General features: G+C 41.7%; 1 protein-coding gene across 1 annotated transcript; it reads left to right on the top strand.

Annotated features, from left to right (window-relative positions):
* The first annotated feature begins 3 nt into the window (after positions 1-3).
* On the top strand, positions 4-12,245 carry LOC143704978 (syntaxin-12-like). The gene is made up of 5 exons (XM_077197456.1): positions 4-273; positions 712-808; positions 10,770-10,842; positions 10,938-11,020; positions 11,105-12,245. The coding sequence occupies exons 2-5, from the start codon at positions 728-730 to the stop codon at positions 11,195-11,197; spliced, it is 330 nt and encodes a 109-aa protein (XP_077053571.1). The 5' UTR covers positions 4-273; positions 712-727; the 3' UTR covers positions 11,198-12,245.
* The last annotated feature ends 9,112 nt before the right edge of the window (positions 12,246-21,357 follow it).

Raw genomic sequence — 21,357 nt, 5'->3', positions numbered from 1 at the left:
CTCACAGCGCCAGCAGCGGATCCAGAAGGACCGTCTGATGAACGACTTCTCCGCCGCGCTCAACAACTTCCAGGTGGTTCAGCGTCGAGCCGCGGAGAGGGAGCGTGAGTCCGTGGCCCGGGCGCGAGCCGGATCCAGACTGCAGGAAAATAGCACACATTTGATCATTATCTACTGCTTATTTTTTTACGTGTCATTACCTTAGTAAAAAAAGCATTTAATCTTGCAGGTTGATGAACTCAATCAAGACGAACAGCTTGTGACATTTGAAAAGTAGGTTCAACATATTCATTGAGGCATGACTTCATTGAGTCTCTGTTGTAGTGTTCAAATCTGTGTGAAAAGAGTTTCAATTCTGTCCTCATTTACTCGCCCTCATCCCAGACAGTGGCATTATGTTGCTGTCTGGGTTGCTAAAAGCCCTGTGACAAAACCTTAAAGCATTTAGAAAATAATGATGTGAACGACTAAGGGAAAATATTTTATTTGTGTCAAACTTAGTTCTTTGTGGCTTTGATATTTGGCAACAAAGATCAAACAGCAAGGTTGAACCTGTCCAAGAGTTTGTTTTCACTCTTTAGATTGACATAAAGGTGAGTAAATGATGACATAATTTTTATTTTTGGGGGGAACTAACGCTGATGATAGGATATGAATCAAATCTGAACAATGTGGGTCTGGTTAGAGATCTGATTGAATTTATTTGAAAAGACATGAAGGGTGGCGAATGCAGACAGATGAGGAGCCTGTCACTGAAGAGGACCTGGAGCTTATTAAAGAGAGAGAGACCAATATACGTCAGCTGGAGGTGAGTGAGCACTTCATGTATGACATCAGCGTACCAAAATTATATCTTCTTCAAGACCCTTATGCATTCAAGATAATCTGGGATAAAATCAGTGGTGGATCGTCACAGCGTCCCCAACACTTATTTGGAAAATGGGAGAAGAATAATTTAATTTTTAATTCCTAGTTATTCATTTCATGTCTCAGAATGTGTACCATAAAATGTTACCGAATTACTCTTTTCTTTGATCGTGTCAGATATGCCAATGTAATTACAACCGTTCGGAAAATGATTCAATATGGCGAGTCTGAGTGAATAGAGAAGTGGACACTGGACAGGACACAAAATCAATAGCCAGATCTTTTTCCCTCCATTGGTAAAAAAAACAAATTATGGATTTTTTTTCCATTCATTTCTCCCATAGGGATTAAAAAAGCTAGCTAATAGGAGAATCACAACATTACAAACTTTGATTTGAAGCAAAACAAGTATTAGAAAATCTGAAAAAAATACAAAGATTTAAGACTGTGAACTTTTCAGAGCTTAGGAAGACTCGATTACGTCATTTGCAGTGCTTCGTGGGAGTGGGTGGAGCTAAAGAGCTCTTTTGACATGTTTTGCTTGTCACGACTCTCTGATTAGTGGAATTTTCTGTACTGCATCATGGGCAATGTAGTGTTTCACCATGAATTCTGCTGAAACATCTCTACCTTATGGTTTTGATAATTTGCCTGTCTTTTGGATTACGATCATGGATCGCCCTAATAATCAGGTGCATTTGGATCCTGAACCTGTGTGTCTCTGAGCAGTTTGTGACGGAAGACTTTGCCACAAATGGATTCAGCAGTCACTCTAGTCCGCCTTCGCAAAGGAACTCGCTCACTCAAGGACCACATCCTGGACTTTCTGGACATTGCTAATTTCACTGATTTCCCAGACTTTGCTCTCATTGATTATGCCTGCTATGGATTTAACAAGCCGTTACAATCTACGCTGATCTGTGATGCCACATCAGAGCCTTCAGCCGTCATGGATGCCACGCCAGAGTCTTCAGCCGTCATGGATGCCAAGCCAGAGTTCTCAACCGTCATGGATGCCAGGCCAGAGTTATCAGCCGTCATGGATGCCACGCCAGAGTCTTCAGCCGTCATGGATGCCAGGCCAGAGTTCTCAACCGTCATGGATGCCAGGCCAGAGTTATCAGCCGTCATGGATGCCACGCCAGAGTCTTCAGCCGTCATGGATGCCAGGCCAGAGTTCTCAACCGTCATGGATGACAGGCCAGAGTTATCAGCCGTCATGGATGCCACGCCAGAGTCTTCAGCCGTCATGGATGCCAAGCCAGAGTTCTCAACCGTCATGGATGCCACGCCAGAGTCTTCAGCCGTCATGGATGCCAGGCCAGAGTTCTCAACCGTCATGGATGCCAGGCCAGAGTTCTCAACCATCATGGATGCCAGGCCAGAATTCTCAACCGTCATGGATGCCAGGCCGGAGTCTTCAGTCATCATGGACACCAGGCCAGAGATCTCAACCGTCATGGATGCCAGGCCAGAGTTCTCAACTGTCATCATGGCCAGAGTTCAGGCCAGAGTTCTCAACCGCCATCATGGACGCCACGCCAGAGTTCTCAACCGTCATGGATGCCAGGTCAGAGTTCTCAACCGTTATAATGGACGCCAGGCCAGAGTTCTCATCCGCCATCATGGACGCAAGGCCAGAGTTCTCAACCGTCATGGATGCCAGGTCAGAGTTCTCAACCATCATCATGGACGCCAAGCCAGAGTTCTCAACCGTCATCATGGATGCCAGGCCAGAATTCTCAAGCATCATGGATGCCAGGCCAGAGTCTTCGGCCATCATGGACGCCAGGTTATCCCTGATCTCTCTGTCTGCCCTGATACAACCATGGAGGTTATCCCTGATCTCTCTGTCTGCCCTGATACAACCATGGAGGTTATCCCTGATCTCTCTGTCTGCCCTGATACAACCATGGAGGTTATCCCTGATCTCTCTGTCTGCCCTGATACAACCATGGAGGTTATCCCTGATCTCTCTGTCTGCCCTGATACTACCACAGTGGTTAACCCTGATCTCTCTGTCTACCCTGATACAACCATGGAGGTTATCGCTGATCTCTCTGTCTGCCCTGATACAACCATGGAGGTTATCCCTGATCTCTCTGTCTGCCCTGATACAACCATGGAGGTTATCCCTGATCTCTCTGTCTGCCCTGATACAACCATGGAGGTTATCCCTGATCTCTCTGTCTGCCCTGCTACTACCACAGTGGTTAACCCTGATCTCACTGTCTACCCTGATACAACCATGGAGGTTATCGCTGATCTCTCTGTCTGCCCTGATACAAGCATGGAGGTTATCCCTGATCTCTCTGTTTGCCTGATACAACCATGGAGGTTATCCCTGATCTCTCTGTATGCCCTGATACAACCATGGAGGTTATCCCTGATCTCTCTGTATGCCCTGATACAACCACAAAGGTTATCCCTTATCTCCCTGTATGCCCTGATACAACCACAGAGGTTATCCCTGATCTCTCTGTATCCCCTGATACAAGCATGGAGGTTATCCCTGATCTCTCTGTACGCCCTGATACAACCACAGAGGTTATCCCTGATCTCCCTGTATGCCCTGATACAACCACAGAGGTTATTCCTGATCTCTCTGTTTGCCCTGATACAACCATGGAGGTTATCCCTGATCTCTCTGTCTGCCCTGATACAACCATGGACGTTATCGCTGATCTCTCTGTCTGCCCTGATACAACCATGGAGGTTATCCCTGATCTCTCTGTCTGCTCTGATACTACCACAGTGGTTATCCCTGATCTCTCTGTCTGCCCTGATACAACCATGGAGGTTATCCCTGATCTCTCTGTCTGCCCTAATACAACCATGGAGGTTATCCCTGATCTCAATGTTTGCCCTGATACTACCATGGAGGTTATCCCTGATCTCTCTGTATGCCCTGATACAACCATGGAGGTTATCCCTGATCTCTCTGTATGCCCTAATACAACCACAGAGGTTATCCCTGATCTCTCTCTGTATGCCCTGTTACAACCACAGAGGTTATCCCTGATCTCCCTGTATACCCTGATACAACCATGGAGGTTATCCCTGATCTCTCTGTATGCCCTGATACAACCATGGAGGTTACCCCTGATCTCCCTGTATGCCCTGATACAGCCATGGAGGTTATCCCTGATCTCTCTATTTGCCCTGATACAACCATGGAGGTTATCCCTGATCTCTCTGTATGCCCTGATACAACCATGGAGATTATCCCTGATCTCTCTGTATGCCCTGATACAACCATGGAGGTTTTCCCTTATCTCTCTGTATGCCCTAATACAACCATGGAGGTTAATAATAATAAATAATACATCACACTTGTATCGCGCTTTTCAGGACACTCAAAGACGCTTCACATGAAGAATAAAAAGGGGATTTTAAGAAAAAGCTAGTTTGAACAGGTTGGTTTTGAGTACTGATTTGAATATTTGAAGTGAATCAGAGTTTCTTATGGATGTGGGTAGTGAGTTCCAAAGGGTGGGGGCAGCAATAGCAAAAGCTCGATCCCCCAAGGTCCGGCGGTTTGTGTGGATGATCGGGGTAAGGCGGTTTGTACCAGATGAACGGAGGTGGCGGGTGGATTGATACGGTACCAGAAGCTCAGTGAGGTAGGGCGGGGCCAGGTGATGGAGGGACTTGTAGGTGAGGAGGAGGAGCTAATATTTAATGCGGTAATGAACAGGTAGCCAATGGAGCTGCTGGAGAACGGGGGTGATGTGTTCCCGGGACCGGGTGTGGGTGAGGAGGTGGGCGGCTGAATTCTGAATGTATTGTAGTTTTTGTAGTTGATTGGTAGGAAGTCCGTAGAGAAGGCAATTGCAGTAGTCAAGTCTTGAAGTTATGAGGGCGTGAATTAGGATTTCAGCTGTTGACAGGGTGAGGGAGGGGCGAAAACGGGCAATGTTGCGGAGGTGGAAAAAGGATAGTTTGGTGATATGGTTGATGTGTGTTCGGTATGAGAGGGCGGAGTCCATTATGATACCAAGGTTTCGAAGGAGGGGGAGACATTCTGTCCGTCGATAAGGAGAGTAAAGTTCTGAATAGAAGAGAGGAATGATTTTGGGCCGGTGATAAGGAGTTCTGTTTTGTTGCTGTTGAGTTTAAGAAAGTTATTGTCCATCCAGGTCTTTATGTCGGAAATACAATCGGTGATGGTGGAGAGGATAGCCGGGGTGATGGATTTGGTGGATATGTAGAGTTGGGTATCATCGGCGTAGCAATGAAAATGGAGTCCATGGTGACGGATGATCTGACCGAGGGGAAGCCTGTAGATGGTGAAAAGGAGGGGACCGAGAACGTAACCTTGGGGGACGCCATGGGGTACAGGGGAGGTGTGCGAGTTGCAGTTGTTAACAGAGACAAAGTGGTGAAGGTCAGAGAGGTAGGAGGTGAGCCAAAGAAGTGCTGTGCCAGAGATGCCAATAGATATAAGACGATGGAGGAGGACAGTATGGTCTATAGTGTCAAATGCAGCGGAGGTCGAGGAGAAGGAGGATGGATATGGAACCAGAGTCGGCAGCAATGAGGAGATCATTCGTGACTTTAAGAAGGGCTGTTTCTGTGCTGTGGTGTGGACGGAATCTGGATTGAAATGTTTTGAAGAGTTGAGAGGAGTGGAGATATTGGTGGAGTTGTGTGATGATGGCGCGTTCCAGAATTTTTTAGAGTAACAGGAGATTGGAAATGGGTCTGAAGTTTTCCAGATTGTCAGTGTCCAGACCAGGTTTTTTTTAGGAGGGGTGTGATGGACGCAAGTTTTAGCAGAGATGGAACGGATCCAGACATGGGGGAAGTGTTAATGATAATGGTGATAAGAGTGTAATTTCTGTGGACCGGGATGTGTGGACACTTTGGTACATATGCTGTGGGGCTGTCCAGATGTGCAAAAATTCTGGGATGGGGTGCTTGATGTTTTGAAAAAGGCTTCGAGGATTTGTATCCCCAAAGATCCTGTTATTTTATTATTGAATGACAATTCTCAATATCCTCTATGTGAGAAGGTATGGAAATTCTGGTTAGTTGCCATGACTGCTGCAAAGAAGTTACTGGTTCAACGTTGGAAACCTCCACATGACCTTTCTATTAAACATTGGCCTCACTCCTTATTGGAGATATTATACCTGGAGCTGTCATCTGCACGGACCAATCACACTAACCCTAGGACTTTTTCGATGTGGAAGAACTGGATATCTACAGTCAAGAAATTCTTGTCTACTTAATCTGCAGCTACTTATGGGTGTTGTCATTAACCTTATTTTATTTGTCTTTCTCTAAATTAATTTTATTTTATCCCTTGTTAATCGGATACTGCTCAATGTCCCGAAGTGCAATGGGGTGGGTGCGGGAAGGGGTGGGGGTTAGAGGGGAATTAGTAGTTATATAAGTTTTTCTTTCTTATTTTACAAAATATTGTCAAACTTTTTCAAAATAAATAAAAACACTAAATTACAAAAATAAAAATAATGGTGATAAGAGGGATGAGGATTTGTTGACAGGTTTTAAAGAGGGGTGAGGGGATCGTGTCAAGCAGGCAGTTAGAGAATTTCATAGTTGAAAGGAGTTTGGAGGTGTCAGAGGTAGACCGAGGAGAGAAAGAGGAAAAACTGTGGAGTGTGAGGGGAGTAAGTTGATATTCAGGGAGAGCGGAAGTGGAGGAAGTGGATGTTAGTGTATGGTATGGATTTTGGTGTGGTAGGATGACAGGAAGTTATTGCATTTGTCTGTAGTGAATGTGGAGGTTATATTGTATATTGTTATATTGTGAATAGGTGAGGTCAGTTTTGCAAATGTGGAGAATAGGGTGCGGGCGTCGGAAGAATTTGAGTGGATGAGTTGTTAGTAGTTAGACCGGGCATTTTTGAGAGCAGAATTGTATGTGGTTATGGCGTGTTTATAGGCTTGGGGATGAACATTGAGACCGGATTTTTTATGGATCCTATCAAGTTGTCTTTTTTCTTCTTTGAGAATGTGCAGATCTGGGATGTACCAGGGTGCAGAGTTGGAGAAGGAGACTGAGGCAGTTTTAAGGGGGGCTATTTGGTTGAGGCAGGTGGAGTGTGTGTGGTTGTAGAAGTTGACTAGATCAAAGGCAATTGGATCAGAGGGAAGCGAAGAAGTAGAGATGGCATGGGATATGGAGGAGGTGAGAGAGATGGGACTAATGGATTTCAGGTTTCGAAATGTAGTTGTTCTAGTGTGTTTAATGGTAGGAGAGGGGGTAATGATATCCAAAGTGATGGCCAGATGATCAGAAATTGTGAGGTCGGTCAATGAAAGGTTTTGTATAGTGAGAGGGGGTGTGGAACAGACCAGGTCCAGGATATGTCCATGATTATGTGTAGGTGAAGTGACATGCTGAGTGAGGTTGAGGCAGTTTAAAATGTCCAAAAAGTCAGATGTGAATTTTGCTTCCGGAGAGTTGATATGAATGTTGAAGTCACCAATGAGGAGAACGGACGGTGAAATAGAGGACAGCTGAGTTACAAAGTAAGTGAAATTGGAAAGAAATGATGGGCAAGTTTTGGGAGGGTGGTAGATGACTGCCGCAGTGAGTGATTGGGAACCAGGAAGCCTGAAAGCCAAGTGTTCAAATGAGGATACAACCGGGATGGGGATGGGGTGGATCGAAATAACGCTGCGGTAAATCACTGCAATGCCACCTCCTCGCCGGTCCAGACGGGGGTTGAAAAATGAAGGAGTATCCAGGTGGGGTGGTCTGATTTAATGCAATGTAGTCCATGGGTTTGTGCCAGGTTTCAGTAACACAGAGAAAATCCAATTTATTGTCAATGATGAATTCACAGAGGAGCAGGCTTTTATTGTTGAGTGATCTAGTATTGAATAGCGCTGTCTTAAGAAGCTTTTGTTGTGAAATCCAAGTGGTGGAAGTTGTGACGGGCAGGAGGTTAGATGAAGTCACGTGAAGAGTGCGCGGATGACATATGCGGATGTTGTGGTTGCGCCGGTGTCCAGGCGGGAGTGAACTACGGCTGGACCAAAAAGATGGAATACTGTTTTCAGCACTGAAGTAGTAGGAAAGATTGCGACAGGAGCCTCGGTGGATATAAGGGCGACGACGGAGAAGACAATGTTGTTGCAAAGTAGAGATGATGTCCAGTGAAGGAGGTGCGCGGTGGTTGAATCTGAGAAGCTGCAACGACGTGTATCGAAGCGCCATGGTCAGAGCTGTAGATGACAAGAGCCACAGAGAGGCAAGCAGGAAGGTCATAAACAGTAGCCGCATAGCTGACAGGCTGCTCCGGAGTGCAGGCCGGCCAGTAGCCGGGCTGTAATCCACTGCTCGAGCAGAACACAGCGGGGATGGGCCAAAAGCAACCCCGGGAGCTGGCTAGTTGGTGGTCACAACAGAATCACAACGTGACAGGCAGCAGATGCGGCGACCAGGCAAAGACACAGTCCAGATCTTGAGGCAGGAACAGATACCATCGGTACCAAAGAAGTCAGTAGGTAAAACCGTTTTGTTGCAAACAAACTTTTTCGTCCAGAGTGAGAAGCGGCAGCCAAAAGGCGACAGCGTCCTCTCACCGGAAGTTTTTTTCCGGTGATTTCATCCCTGATTATTGTAGGTGATTATAGGTTATCCCTGATCTCCCTGTATGCCCTGATACAACCATGGAGATTATCCCTGATCTCTCTGTCTGCCCTGATACAACCATGGAGGTTATCCTTGATCTCTCTGTATGCCCTGATACAACCACAGAGGTTATCCCTGATCGTCCCTGTATGCCCTGATTCAACCACAGAGGTTATCCCTGATCTCTCTGTTTGCCCTGATACAACCATGGAGGTTATCCCTGATCGTCCCTGTATGCCCTGATACAACAACAGAGGTTATCCCGAATCTCTCTGTTTGCCCTGATACAACCATGGAGGTTATCCCTGATCTCTCTGTATGCCCTGATACAACCATGGAGATTATCCCTGATCTCTCTCTATGCCCTGATACAACCATGGAGGTTATCCCTGATCTCCCTGTATGGCCTGATACAACCATGGATGTTATCCCTGATCTCTCTGTCTGCCCTGATACAACCATGGAGGTTATCCCTGATCTCCCTGTATGCCCTGATACAACCACAGAGGTTATCCCTGATCTCTCTGTCTGCCCTGATACAACCATAGAGGTTTTCCCTGATCTCTCTGTATGCCCTGATACAACCATGGAGGTCGTCCATGATCTCCCTGCCTTTCCTGTAATGGCCACAGAGGCCATTACTGAACTCCCCGCCTACTTTGACACGCCCCCAGAGGCCAAACCCTAACCTCTCTGTGCTCTTTGCTCCAGTTCCGCCAGCTCTACTGTGGTGGTCACTAGTCCAGCCTGCTCCACTGTGGTTGTCCTCAGCTACACCTTGGTGGTCTACATCCCCGCCAGCTCTCCTTTAGTTGTCGCCACCTCCACCTGCTCCGCCGTGGTGGTCGTCTACTCTGCTGTGTTGATGTCCTGCTCTGCTGTTGGAATCTGCAGTACCATCTTCTCTGCTGTGGTGGTCATCTGCTCCACGTTGGTAGTCACCAGTCCCATGGACCTGGCCCTCGGGCCCCCCTCTGCTCCACCTCCCTCTTGGATGTCTGTCACTGTTTGAGGAGCGTCTGGAATACTCTCGTTAAGGTGTGGCTATGTCTCATCCACCGGCTGGAGTGTCCATAATCTCCACCAGAGGGCACTCCTCTCGACTCCTGGGTTATCTCATCATGAACTTCCCATTACTTCCCATTGCTTGGACTTATTTTGTTCTCTGCCAATGTAGCCTCATGTTTTCTCTCACTCATTTCTCACTGAGTGCTCGCTCTGGTTTCCCGTGTCATGGTTTTTGATCTTCTGTCTGGTTTTCTGGATTTTCCTGTTTTTCCTGTGTTTTCTACCCTGTTGTTATCTGGATTGTTTGCCCTATGGTTTTGAAAATGTGCCTGTCTTTTGGATTATGATTTTGGATTGCCCCAATAAACAGCTGCATTTGGATCCTCAACCTGTGTGTCTCTGAGCAGTTTGTGACAGGTATATAAACCACCAACTTAGCAACTTTTCAGACCCCTTTAGTGACAAATTTTTGTTAAAAAGACTACCCAGACAGCAACATAGTGTCGGCCCAGAATCCCAGATACATGTGGATTCCGTGTGTACCAGATGTGGGCCGGATCTGGGCTGACACTATGTTGCTGTCTGGGTAGTCGCTTTAAAAAAAAAAAAAAAGTCAGACACTGTCTGGTAAATTGAAAATCTAGCAAAATTTTGAACTGCTGGTTAACATGTAGTCAATCACTATATCATAATTGTTCCGTTGTCTGACAGAAAATAGGCAAATGATAACAGCTTTATTGTAGATTCGGCTATAATATTAAAATACAGTATATGAGCACAGATTAGCAGAGAAAACGGTTGCTGCACTGCGTCATCTAGAGACATTTAACGACTTTTTGAGCAGGCTTTAGCCTTTTGAAAATAGTTGGCCACACTGATCAGCCAATCAGCATAGAGACGTTATTTACGTGATAATAGTTTGCACTGCTCTCACTGATAATCTAGCAACTATCGTACAACTACTGTAAATAAAAAAAATTGTAAATTAGTCAATTTACCAAGCAGCCCCTACTAATTAAAAATAAATGAAGACCCCACCCAGACAGCAACATAGTGTCGGCCCAGATCCGGCCCACATCTGGTACGCGTGGAATCCACATGTATGTTGCTGTCTGAGCAAGTTTAAACAGCTGCATTTGGATCCTCAACCTGTGTGTCTCTGAGCAGTAACAATATAACTTGGTGTTATTTTAACGCACACTTCAATACACTGTCGTCACTTATTGATAATGGTAATTGAGTGATGATTGTACAATGTCTCAACTGCCTTCTGCTCTTGATTCAGTCAGACATCATGGATGTGAATCAGATCTTCAAGGATCTCGCAGTCATGATCCATGACCAAGGTGACATGATAGGTGGGTTAGACTAGTTCTCTCTCTCTTCATTTTTCTGCACAGGTTCAGTCGTTCACACATGTTAAAGCCTGCTTTCCTTATGTCATCATACACAGATAGCATTGAAGCTAACGTGGAGAGCGCAGAGGTGCATGTGGAGCGAGGGACCGAGCAGATCCAACACGCCGCGTACTATCAGGTATGACCATCACACAAGATGCTATGTTAACGTCTCCGTGCTGGTAGAGACTGTTCATGACTGTGTGTTTTTTTTCCTTTTAAGAGAAAATCCCGCAAGAGGATGTGTATTCTGGCTCTTGTCATGTCGCTAGTGGCAACCATCTTTGCTATAATCATTTGGCAAGCAATCAGATAAGATGAGAGCTGAAGCTGACAGGAGTACTGGATCCTGCTCCGGTGTTGTGTGTGAGTGTGTGTGTGTGTGTGTGTGTGTGTGTGTGTGTGTGTGTGTGTGTGTGTGTGTGTGTGTGTGTGTGTGTGTGTGTGTGTGTGTGTGTGTGTGTGTGTGTGTGTGTGTGAAAGTGAGAGTGTCACACCTCTCTGGGACAGTCTTGATTATGATTGCAGCGGCTGAAGTGTGTGTAGAGGGAGTGTGTAGGAGTTGGAGACTCTGCATTGTTTCTTAGCTCAAGCCTTAGTTTGATACTTCACACGTGCACAAATTTTGTTAATTCCTTCATTTTACATAGTTATAAAATAAAATCATTGTGTCTTTAAGAGAACAAAGATAGTCATCATAAGAGAGAGAGAGAGAGAGAGAGAGAGAGAGAGAGAGAGACTATACTTTTCCCTTCAATCTTTTTCATTTCCTGCTCCAGAGATAATTTTTGCAGAAAACATGAGAACAAAGAAAATGTGAGTTGGTGGTCCTGAAATGTGTGTGTGTGTGTGTGTGTGTGTGTGTGTGTGTGTGTGTGTGTGTGTGTGTGTGTGTGTGTGTGTGTGTGTGTGTGTGTGTGTGTGTTTGTGTGTGTGTGTGTGTGTGTGTGTGTGTGTGTGTGTGTGTGTGTGTGTGTGTGTGTGTGTGTGTGTGTGTGTGTGTGTGTGTGTGTGTGTGTGTGTGTGTGTGTAAATCTGCACTCATGTGTTAAACACTGATAGTAAGAGAACAGTTTATATATAATATGTTTGTCTGTGAATTGTATGGAGCAAATACAGTACAGCATTAAAACAAGATTCAGTTTGCATGAATGTAATTCCTTTTACAACTTGTATTTTGTTGCAGGTCTTGGTAAATTTTTCTCTGAAATTATGCAAAATACACACTCTTAAGAAATATTTATTTCTTTAAATTAACTAAAAGAAACTGTTTTAATGTTGTGTATGATTTGATGACAGTGCTTTGATTCTCACAAGTAAATGTATTTCTTGGTATTACATAATAAAGATCAAATAAGTTTTAATACATTGTTCTTCAGCTCTTATCTACTTATGTGTATTTCAGTTGATCAGAGAAAGAAATGTTGTTGATGATCCTGACTTTACACTCCAAAAGTGCCATTATAAAGTAGAAACGAAATAAATAACAATATAGCATTTTAAAGTTTGGGGTCATATATATATATATATACTTTTATTCATCAAGATGCTGTTCTTTTGAACTTTCTGTTTATCAAAGTATGACGTTTTCCACAAAAATCTGAAGCAGCATAACTGTTTTCAACATTGATAATAATCATACATGTTTCTTGAGCATCAAATCATCATATTATAGTGATTTCTGAAGGATCATGTGACACTGAAGACTGGAGTAATGATGCTGAAAATTCAGCTTTGATCACAGGAATAAATGACACTTTACTATATATTCACATAGAAAACAGCTGATTTACATTATAATAATATTTTACTATTTTTACAGTATTTGTGAATAAATGCAGCTTTGGTGAGCAGAAGAGACTCTTTCAAAAATCTCACTTTTGAAAAGAAGTGCAGGTTATATCCTTCAAATATGGGTTTTACTTGTAATGCTTTTATTTCCAAGGCCTCCATAAGCTTTACAAATCAGAAAAATATATTATTATTTACATGATAAATAATAATAAAAAATGTCTTGGTCCTATATTCTTAGAAATGAACTGATGTAAGTAGGACAGCAAAGCGCCATATAACTGTTCAGCCACCAGGTGGCGCACAATAGACATCAGTGACCGGCTCCTCAGGGGTCAAAGGTCACCATTACTCAAGTTGTGCTCTGTTGCTCAGATCTGTTTCAGCATCACAAATTATAATAATAACTGAAGTTAATGCTGATTTGAAGAGCCTGTTGAAGTTATTTTCGAGTGGTTCTTGTGCGTCATTAATAATATGCATGATCAGTCGAACACCCCCACTGTCCTCCACTGATTAACACCACTGACCCTCACACTCCTCACACACGGCATTCTGGGACAGTCTTGATTATGATTGCAGCGGCTGAAGTGTGTGTAGAGGGAGTGTGTAGGAGTTGGAGACTCTGCATTGTTTCTTAGCTCAAGCCTTAGTTTGATACTTCACACGTGCACAAATTTCCTTAATTTCATGTAAAATTATTTTCATTTGACCTCTGACCATTTCAACATTTATATCAGCCATCAGATTTCAGGAATAGGGAATTGGTTTGGCTGTGACTCATTTTACACAGTTATAAAATAACATCATTGTGTCTTTAAGAGAACAAAGATAGTCATCATAAGAGAGAGAGAGAGAGAGAGAGAGAGAGAGAGACTATACTTTTCCCTTCAATCTTTTTCATTTCCTGCTCCAGAGATTTTGCAGAAAACATGAGAACAAAGGAAATGTGAGTCGGTGGTCCTGAAATGTGTGTGTGTGTTTTGTGTGTGTGTGTGTGTGTGTGTGTGTGTGTGTGTGTGTGTGTGTGTGTGTGTGTGCGCGTGCGCGTGCGCGTGTGCGTGTGCGTGTGTGTGTGCGCGTGCGCGTGCGCGTGCGCGTGCGCGTGCGTGTGCGTGTGTGTGTGTGTGTGTGTGCGCGTGCGCGTGCGCGTGTGCGTGTGCGTGTGCGTGTGCGTGTGTGTGTGTGTGTGTGTGTGTGTGTGTGTGTGTGTGTGTGTGTGTGCGCGTGCGCGTGCGTGTGTGCGTGTGCGTGTGTGCGCGGATGTGAGTTTAATTAAGTTATTCCAAATAAAAACTACAGATTTTTAAATCGATGTTACATTAAATGAGACAAAGTAAAATTAAAATTAATATGCAGCATATATTCCAGGCTTATCGTACCATTTCCCCCTCAATTGCATGCTAGTAAAACCATTAATTTGATACCATATTGTTACCCATTTCATTATGTGTATCACTGTATGAATACGCAGGATTTACTCATTTGAAGTGTGTTTCTCTGAGGAAGATCATCAGTACATCAGCTTGAGATCATGTGTCATGAAGAGTGGCATGGGTTACACACACACACACACACACACTCTTGTACATCTATCTTTATGAGGACATTCATTGACACAATGCAATCTCTACCCGCTTACCCTAACCCACAACTAAGTGCTTAACCCGAACCCTTACCCTAAACCTAATTATAACCTAATTATAACCTTATCCCTAAACCCAAGTCTTGACCCTCAGACAGGTGTTTAAAGGGGTCTCAGAAAGTGAGGACCGGCCAAAATGTCCTCACTTTACTCTCTTTGTCCTCACTCCAATGGTCTAAAACTCAAACTGGTCCTCACAAAGATAGTTGTACACGTACACACACACACACACACACACATCTGTGTGATGGTGTCGTGTTGTATTATATTCACACACTCTTGTCTAAACTCAACACATGTGTCTCCGACTCTGACACAAAACTTCACTGTGCAACAGAAATATGACCGAGCAAACATTGCAATATTACGGTCAAGGTTTGTGTAAATGAAGCTCATATGCCAAAAGGGGAAAACATCAAGCGGGACAAATTACGCTATTATATTTCCAATGTCCATGATCACAGTATATCTCTAATTGAATGTCATTATATGTGTATATCAGGGTTATTATAGTAAAAAGATAAAAATAACTTTCATTATTTTCATTACTCGAAATAGTCTTTAACTGAAATAAAATAAAATACGAAAAAAACTTAAATATTTCTAATTTTCAAAAATAATAATAAAAACTATAAAAACTAATAAAAAAAAGACATTTAAAAAATTTAAAACATAAAAATATGATTAATATATACAGAAACTAATAGTAACTCAATGACACTAAAATCACACGGTTGTAAACACATATACCATACAAAGGTACATGGGAAAAGATTTTCTCATTTTGCCATATCCAGGCGTGTATTAAAGCATTATTCGGCAGAGACGCTCCACTTGCGCTGTCAGAGATATTTTAGGACATGATAAGATGTGATGTAAGAAACACTGAGGATCGCACAGGTTTCAGGGTGGTGTTGTATTTCTCTCTCAGCGAAGGTGTCCTCGGTCCCGAGACTCAGAGCTGTTCTGTAGATTAATGACCGAACAGGTGCTTCATCTGTCACTGAAACACACACACACACACACACACACACACACACACACACACACACACACACACACACACACACACACACACACACACACACACACACACACACACACACACACACATACACACACACACACACACACTCTGATGCTGCCGAAGTGTTTCATTATCATGGAAGTTCTGGATACAATTTGCAGACCTCACATCACAATTGCTATGCATACACACACACACACACACACACACACACACACACACACACACACACACACACACACACACACACACACACACACACACACAGGATCTATGACCTCTGGAAGCATCTCTTTCAGTAGTTTAGTCGGTATAGGGTCTAACATACATGTTGTCGATTTAGATGATTTGACGAGTTGAGAAAATTCTTCCTCTCCTATAGCAATAAATGAATCTAATGTTTCGTCAGTGAGACTACACTGCACTGCCTGATGCGAGACTGTAGTAGACGGTTGCATAGTTATAATTTTCTCCCTGATATTATCAATCTTATAAGTAAGACGTTTATAAAGTCATTACTGCTGTGCTGCTTGGAAACGTCTGGGCTAGAAGTTTAGCCACTGTTTCAAATAAATACTTTTTTTTTTTTTTTGTTTATATTCTTCTAATAGGGTTGAAAAATAAGCAGATCTAGCAGCTTTTAAAGCCTCTCTATAAGCAATCATGCTCTCTTTCCATGAAATGCAAACACCTCTAGTTTTGTTTTCTTCCAGTTGCGCTCCATTTTTCTGGCTGCTCTCTTAAGGGATCACTCTATTCTATTATGCTCTAAGGAATATTATTAATACATTTATTAAGAAAAGGTTTGCTAAAAACACCTGTGATTCTTATATGTTCCAACAGAATATTGTAAGGGACATATATGCTGCAAAATCCACATATATAAATTGCATAATATTAATGTATTTTTAATCATATATGTCATATACTGTATGTCCTATGTACAAAAGCCATATTTTATTGATGTAAAAATTTAGTTGATGTAAAAAATAATGCTAATTTAAGATTCATGTCCAGCATATATCTTAATGTATTAAAGTATTAGCTCACTTTCAAACTCACCCTGATGTCATCAAAGATATCCATGTCTCTCTTTCTCAAAATTTTTCTACACAGAATGGACTTCAATGGCAACCAACTATTCAAATGTTCAAAGTTTCAAAAGTTTCAAATGTATATATATATATTTTTTTTTTTTAGAAAATGACCGATCGTTTCACTGGATAAGACCCTTATTTCTCGACTGGGATCGTGTCGAGACTTTGAAGCTACATTGAGACGGACATTTGAATCTTCTTTGAACATTTGAATATTTGGTTACCATTGAAGTCCATTCTGTGTAGAAAAATCCTAGAAAAATTTATTTTCGACTGAAGAAAGAAAGACATGGGTATCTTTGAATGACATCAGGGTGAGTAAATTATCAGAATGTTTTTTTTTATTTTTAAAGTGAACTAATAAAACACAGTGCAGTTTACCAATCAGTGTAAGGCTGCAGTTCATGCTCTTGCTCTTATCTTGTGGAGCCTTTGCCAAGTCAATCATGGTCATATACTGTTAATCAACATTAGATGAAACACAACATTTAAAACTACACACACAAGCACACATTTTAATTACAAAAAATATTTATTAGAGTGTATTCTACAAGATACAGTTGAATATTTTACATATCAATAGTTTTTTATTTTAAATTCTGCATCACTAGATTTCATTTTCATTTGTGACAATTTCTCTAAACTTTATCACAGTACTAAGTACTTCTTAACCTAGTACGAACATAAAACTTTGCACCGAGTGGCTAAGGCTAACCAGGCTTGGTGTTTAAAGACTGTACAGACTAGAACCTGGTGATAATAAGATTTAACAGATAACATGAGAGAATCATGGGCACAAACATAAAAAATAATTATAGCTTTGTTGCTATTTGGTATAACTAGATTTTCTGTGTTTCTTACCACTCATTTTGAATTTGTCCAGTCAAATTACTTTACAAAAGAAATTTTTATTTTTATTTTTTACTTAAAATTAGTTTTCAAACCAATTGTTTTCATGATTTGACAGGTAGATGTTTTCTTGCTGTTTAATTTTCTAATCACCTGTCCAACATCACAGCCACAAAAAGGGAACACATATTCTTCCGGCGGCTGACTATTAGTGAGATTTCTTAAGGTGGGTGTCTTAATTTATTCTTAAAGGGTTAGTTCACCCAAAATGGAAATTCTGTCATTAATTACTCACCCTCATGTCGTTCCAAACATGTAAGAATTTCTTTCATCTTCACAACACAAATGAAGATATTTGACTACTGTTAGCAACTTGACACAACTGATCCACTCGTATCCTGCAACTCTTCTTCATCAGCTGAATGTTGTTGACTCGAGCACTGCTGTACTGTTGCAGAGTCGAAGGTACTGAATCAACTTCACTGACACAGGACTTACATTCACTGACATGTTCAGGATTTGAAGTATTACAGACCATTTGATAAGCAGCTTTCATATAATTCTGATGACAGAAACGCCTATAGTGTGCATTCATTGTTTATTTTAAAGGTTAACCTATGATGTAAAGGGGCTTGTTCGTTAATAAAATAAATAGTTTGTTAAAACCACTGTTTGCATTTTGCCTTTATTTTTTACTTTACAATGAACAGAATTCCGCTATAATCCCAGACTAAGGTTACGATTTAACTTTCTGGATTGTTTTGAAATAAAGTTTTGAAAGAGTAATATAGAGTGATGTGTTTATTTCAAAGTGAATTTATTCTTTTCAGATTAAATGATTTGTCAATTTATTTTACAGTTCTTTAAAGTATGTAATGCAGAACCCTAATAAGAAAAACTGGTAACTCCTTTAGTGTTGTTTTTCTTTGTAAAAAGGTATTCTATCAACACCAGGATGGTGTAATACTCGACTCCTAAGGCTGAGAAGAATTCCATGATGAATGATTTTCATCTTCTTTTAAAGTGTTAGGTCGACACCCGAACAGTGTAGAACTGTAACTCTGCCAGTGTTTGCTACAAAGCTGCACCCAGCTCTGTAACAGTGTTGTTGTTCTCTGCATTGGTGGTCATATTTTACTCTTATTGTTCATATTGTAACACTGTGTTGCGAGAGGAAACACTTTTGAAAGTGTTGAGATTTCAAATTTACTGTCCAAATCCTGAAGGAAAATGACCAGTCCTCATAAAGGACAGAGATATTTTGACACTACATCCTCCAACCAGCTTCTGCACTGTACAATTTCCAAATTTTCAAACTTCATATAAGTGATGTTGGTCATCTAAACATGAAATCTGTATGATACACTTTATATAACACGTATAAAAAAATGACACAAAATGTGTATAAATCCTATATGACTTTAATTTGACTAGCATATGATTCAATATAAGAACTTTAAATGATTTGTGTATGAATATCGGTGTTTTCTATTAATACCATACACAACTGCATACTTTTGTCATGTACAACTCATATAAGACTTTTTACAGTATTCATATATGACGCAAAAATCCCCTATAAGTTGTATGTGTGTCTGATTTTGTATAGGACATGTATTGGTCTTACATGAAACACATAAGGTAATTCTGACCAATTTAAGTAAGGAGGATATATGGTTAGTGTATATGAACCATGCAGGTTTTTTTTCATATGGGAAGCGATCTTTAGTGGCAGAAGTGATAGGTCTAACATATTTGTAACACGGAGTTGGCTTTGCTGTCTTGGCTAAATGAAGTTTACACGAGACTAGATAATGATCTGAGATGTCGTCGCTCTGCTGCAGAATTTCAACAGCATCAACATTGATTCCATGTGACAATATTAGATCTAAAGTATGATTACGACAATGAGTAGGTCCTGACACGTGTTGGCTAACTCCAATAGAGTTAAGAATGTCTTTAAATGCCAATCCCAATGCATCTTTTTCATTATCTACATGTATATTAAAATCCCCAACAATTAGGACTTTATCTGCAGCCAGTATTTGTTACAGAACAGAGGACCCAGAGACAGAAGAACAGGTGATAGTTTATTTTGCATCAATGGGCAAACAAACAGGTAAATGGCCAACACAAGGGAGAGGAGAGCCCAGGACACAGACGCTGGAGAGGATCGATGGAGAAGAACGTAGAAGATGATCGCTGGAGGTACACAGAAAAAGACACGGGAGATAAAGGTCCTACAGGTTTCACAAACTCGGGTAAAACGAGACTAGACCATGAGGGAAGGTGAGTGGTTTTATGGTGAAGTTAATGAGGGAGGTCGCTGACAGGTGCAGGTGATTGTGAAGGAGGTGCAGGTGTGGGCAAAGGAGGACTCTGACAGGACTAACTCTGATAGAAAATCAGCAAATTCTTTGATAAAGTCTGTATGGTGCCCTGGTGGCCTGTATACAGTAGCCAGCACAAATGTCCAGCGGGATTTTTCATTTACACTAGAAGTGTTACATTAAGCACCAACACTTCAAAATAATTATATTTAAAACAAGACTTCTCAGTAATTACAGCAACACCTCCCTCTTTCAGATGAGACTCATGTTTACAACAGTAATCTTGGGGGGAGGACTCATTTATAGTAATGTAATCGTTTGGTTTTAGCCAGTTTCTGTCAAACACAGCACATCTACAGTAGGTTATAATCTGTAATCATATCATATCATTAACAATTAGCGCTTTTGAAGTAAGGGATCGAATATTTAGCAACCCGAGCTTTATCATTTGTTCATCTGTATTATATCTGTTTTTTATTTGTTGAACATCAATTACGTTCTTACCCTTAAATGGGTTTGGGAGGTTTTTGGGGGACAGACACAGTCTCTATATGATGATATCTAGGTGAAAGAGTCTATGTGATGGGATTTATCTGACTAAATCCCTCATTGCTGACAGAGAATGCTATACTATACATGTGACACAAAGTGCAAGTGACAATAACAAGAGAAGACATTACTCACTGTGTTTGTTGACTGATCCTACTCACCACAGTTGTTTAATAGACTAATTCAATAGGCGCGAGTGCGCAAGAGAAAAAAAGACGATTTAGTTAAAAGCTAGCGATGTCAGATTAATGTGATAGGCAATATTAGACAATATCTAATATATGTTGATGAGTAAATTATATTTAGCAATATAAACAACAAGGAATGATAGTAAAATAGAGATTCAAAACAGAAAGTTACGGAGCATACAGACACAAACCAGCAGCAAGGCAGACACACACAAACACACTCTCTCTCTCACACACACACACACACACACACACACACACACACACACACACACACACACACACACACACACACACACACACACACACACACACACACACACACACACACACACACATATACTCTCTCTCTCTCACACACACACACACACACACACACACACACACACACACACACACACACACACACACACACACACAAAAGGGTGTGGGGTGAGGATCTATATATAGATGTGCTGGTGTCTAATAGCCAGTTCATGTCTGACCCTCCAACACACTCTCTCAACAACACACTCAGCTCTGAACAACACACTCTACTACGATCTCCATGTTCATACAGAGGAAAAGCACAGAGATTCAGAGAATGCCATGTTTATTAGCACTTCCGCTGATCCCTGAGTCTGTAGAGACGGTTTGTCCTCAATTTCCTCCTCAGGTGAAGTGTGTTTTACCCCAGAATGTGAATGAAGGGCACCTTCAGCTGCCAGACAGTGGAGTGGGGTGTGTGTGTGTGTCCTGTTAACCAGGAGTTATTTTCAAACCAGAACAAAACCGAAACACCCTGATGTGTCTCTCAAGGAGAAAAGTAGCGTCCCGGTGTCATGATCTCATGCCTCATTACTGAGATGTTTCAGCCAAAAACACTGCCTGACATTCTCCTTTACACCTGAAGCAAAGTCCTTGAAAAATGTTGAATTGTACATCCAACCTTTATTAACAAACAAATGTGTTTATATGTTTTGTATGTAATTTTGGGGGTATAAAGCACTCGATTTACTTC

The sequence above is a fragment of the Siphateles boraxobius genome, unplaced genomic scaffold (assembly GCF_051911475.1).
Source record: "Siphateles boraxobius isolate OS27281-9 unplaced genomic scaffold, OSU_SipBor_1 110, whole genome shotgun sequence".
NCBI lineage: Eukaryota > Metazoa > Chordata > Actinopteri > Cypriniformes > Leuciscidae > Siphateles > Siphateles boraxobius.
Note: the sequence above shows the minus strand (reverse complement) of the source record. Positions and strands in the feature narration are given on the sequence as shown.

What these genes read in the sequence shown, in the direction of transcription:
- LOC143704978 (XM_077197456.1), top strand. Translation starts at nt 728, where the DNA reads ATGCAGACAGATGAGGAGCCTGTCACTGAAGAGGACCTGGAGCTTATT. An exon ending in TGACCAAGGTGACATGATAG is followed by an intron (nt 10,843 to 10,937) that starts GTGGGTTAGACT and finishes CATCATACACAG; the next exon opens with ATAGCATTGAAGCTAACGTG. An exon ending in AACACGCCGCGTACTATCAG is followed by an intron (nt 11,021 to 11,104) that starts GTATGACCATCA and finishes TTTCCTTTTAAG; the next exon opens with AGAAAATCCCGCAAGAGGAT.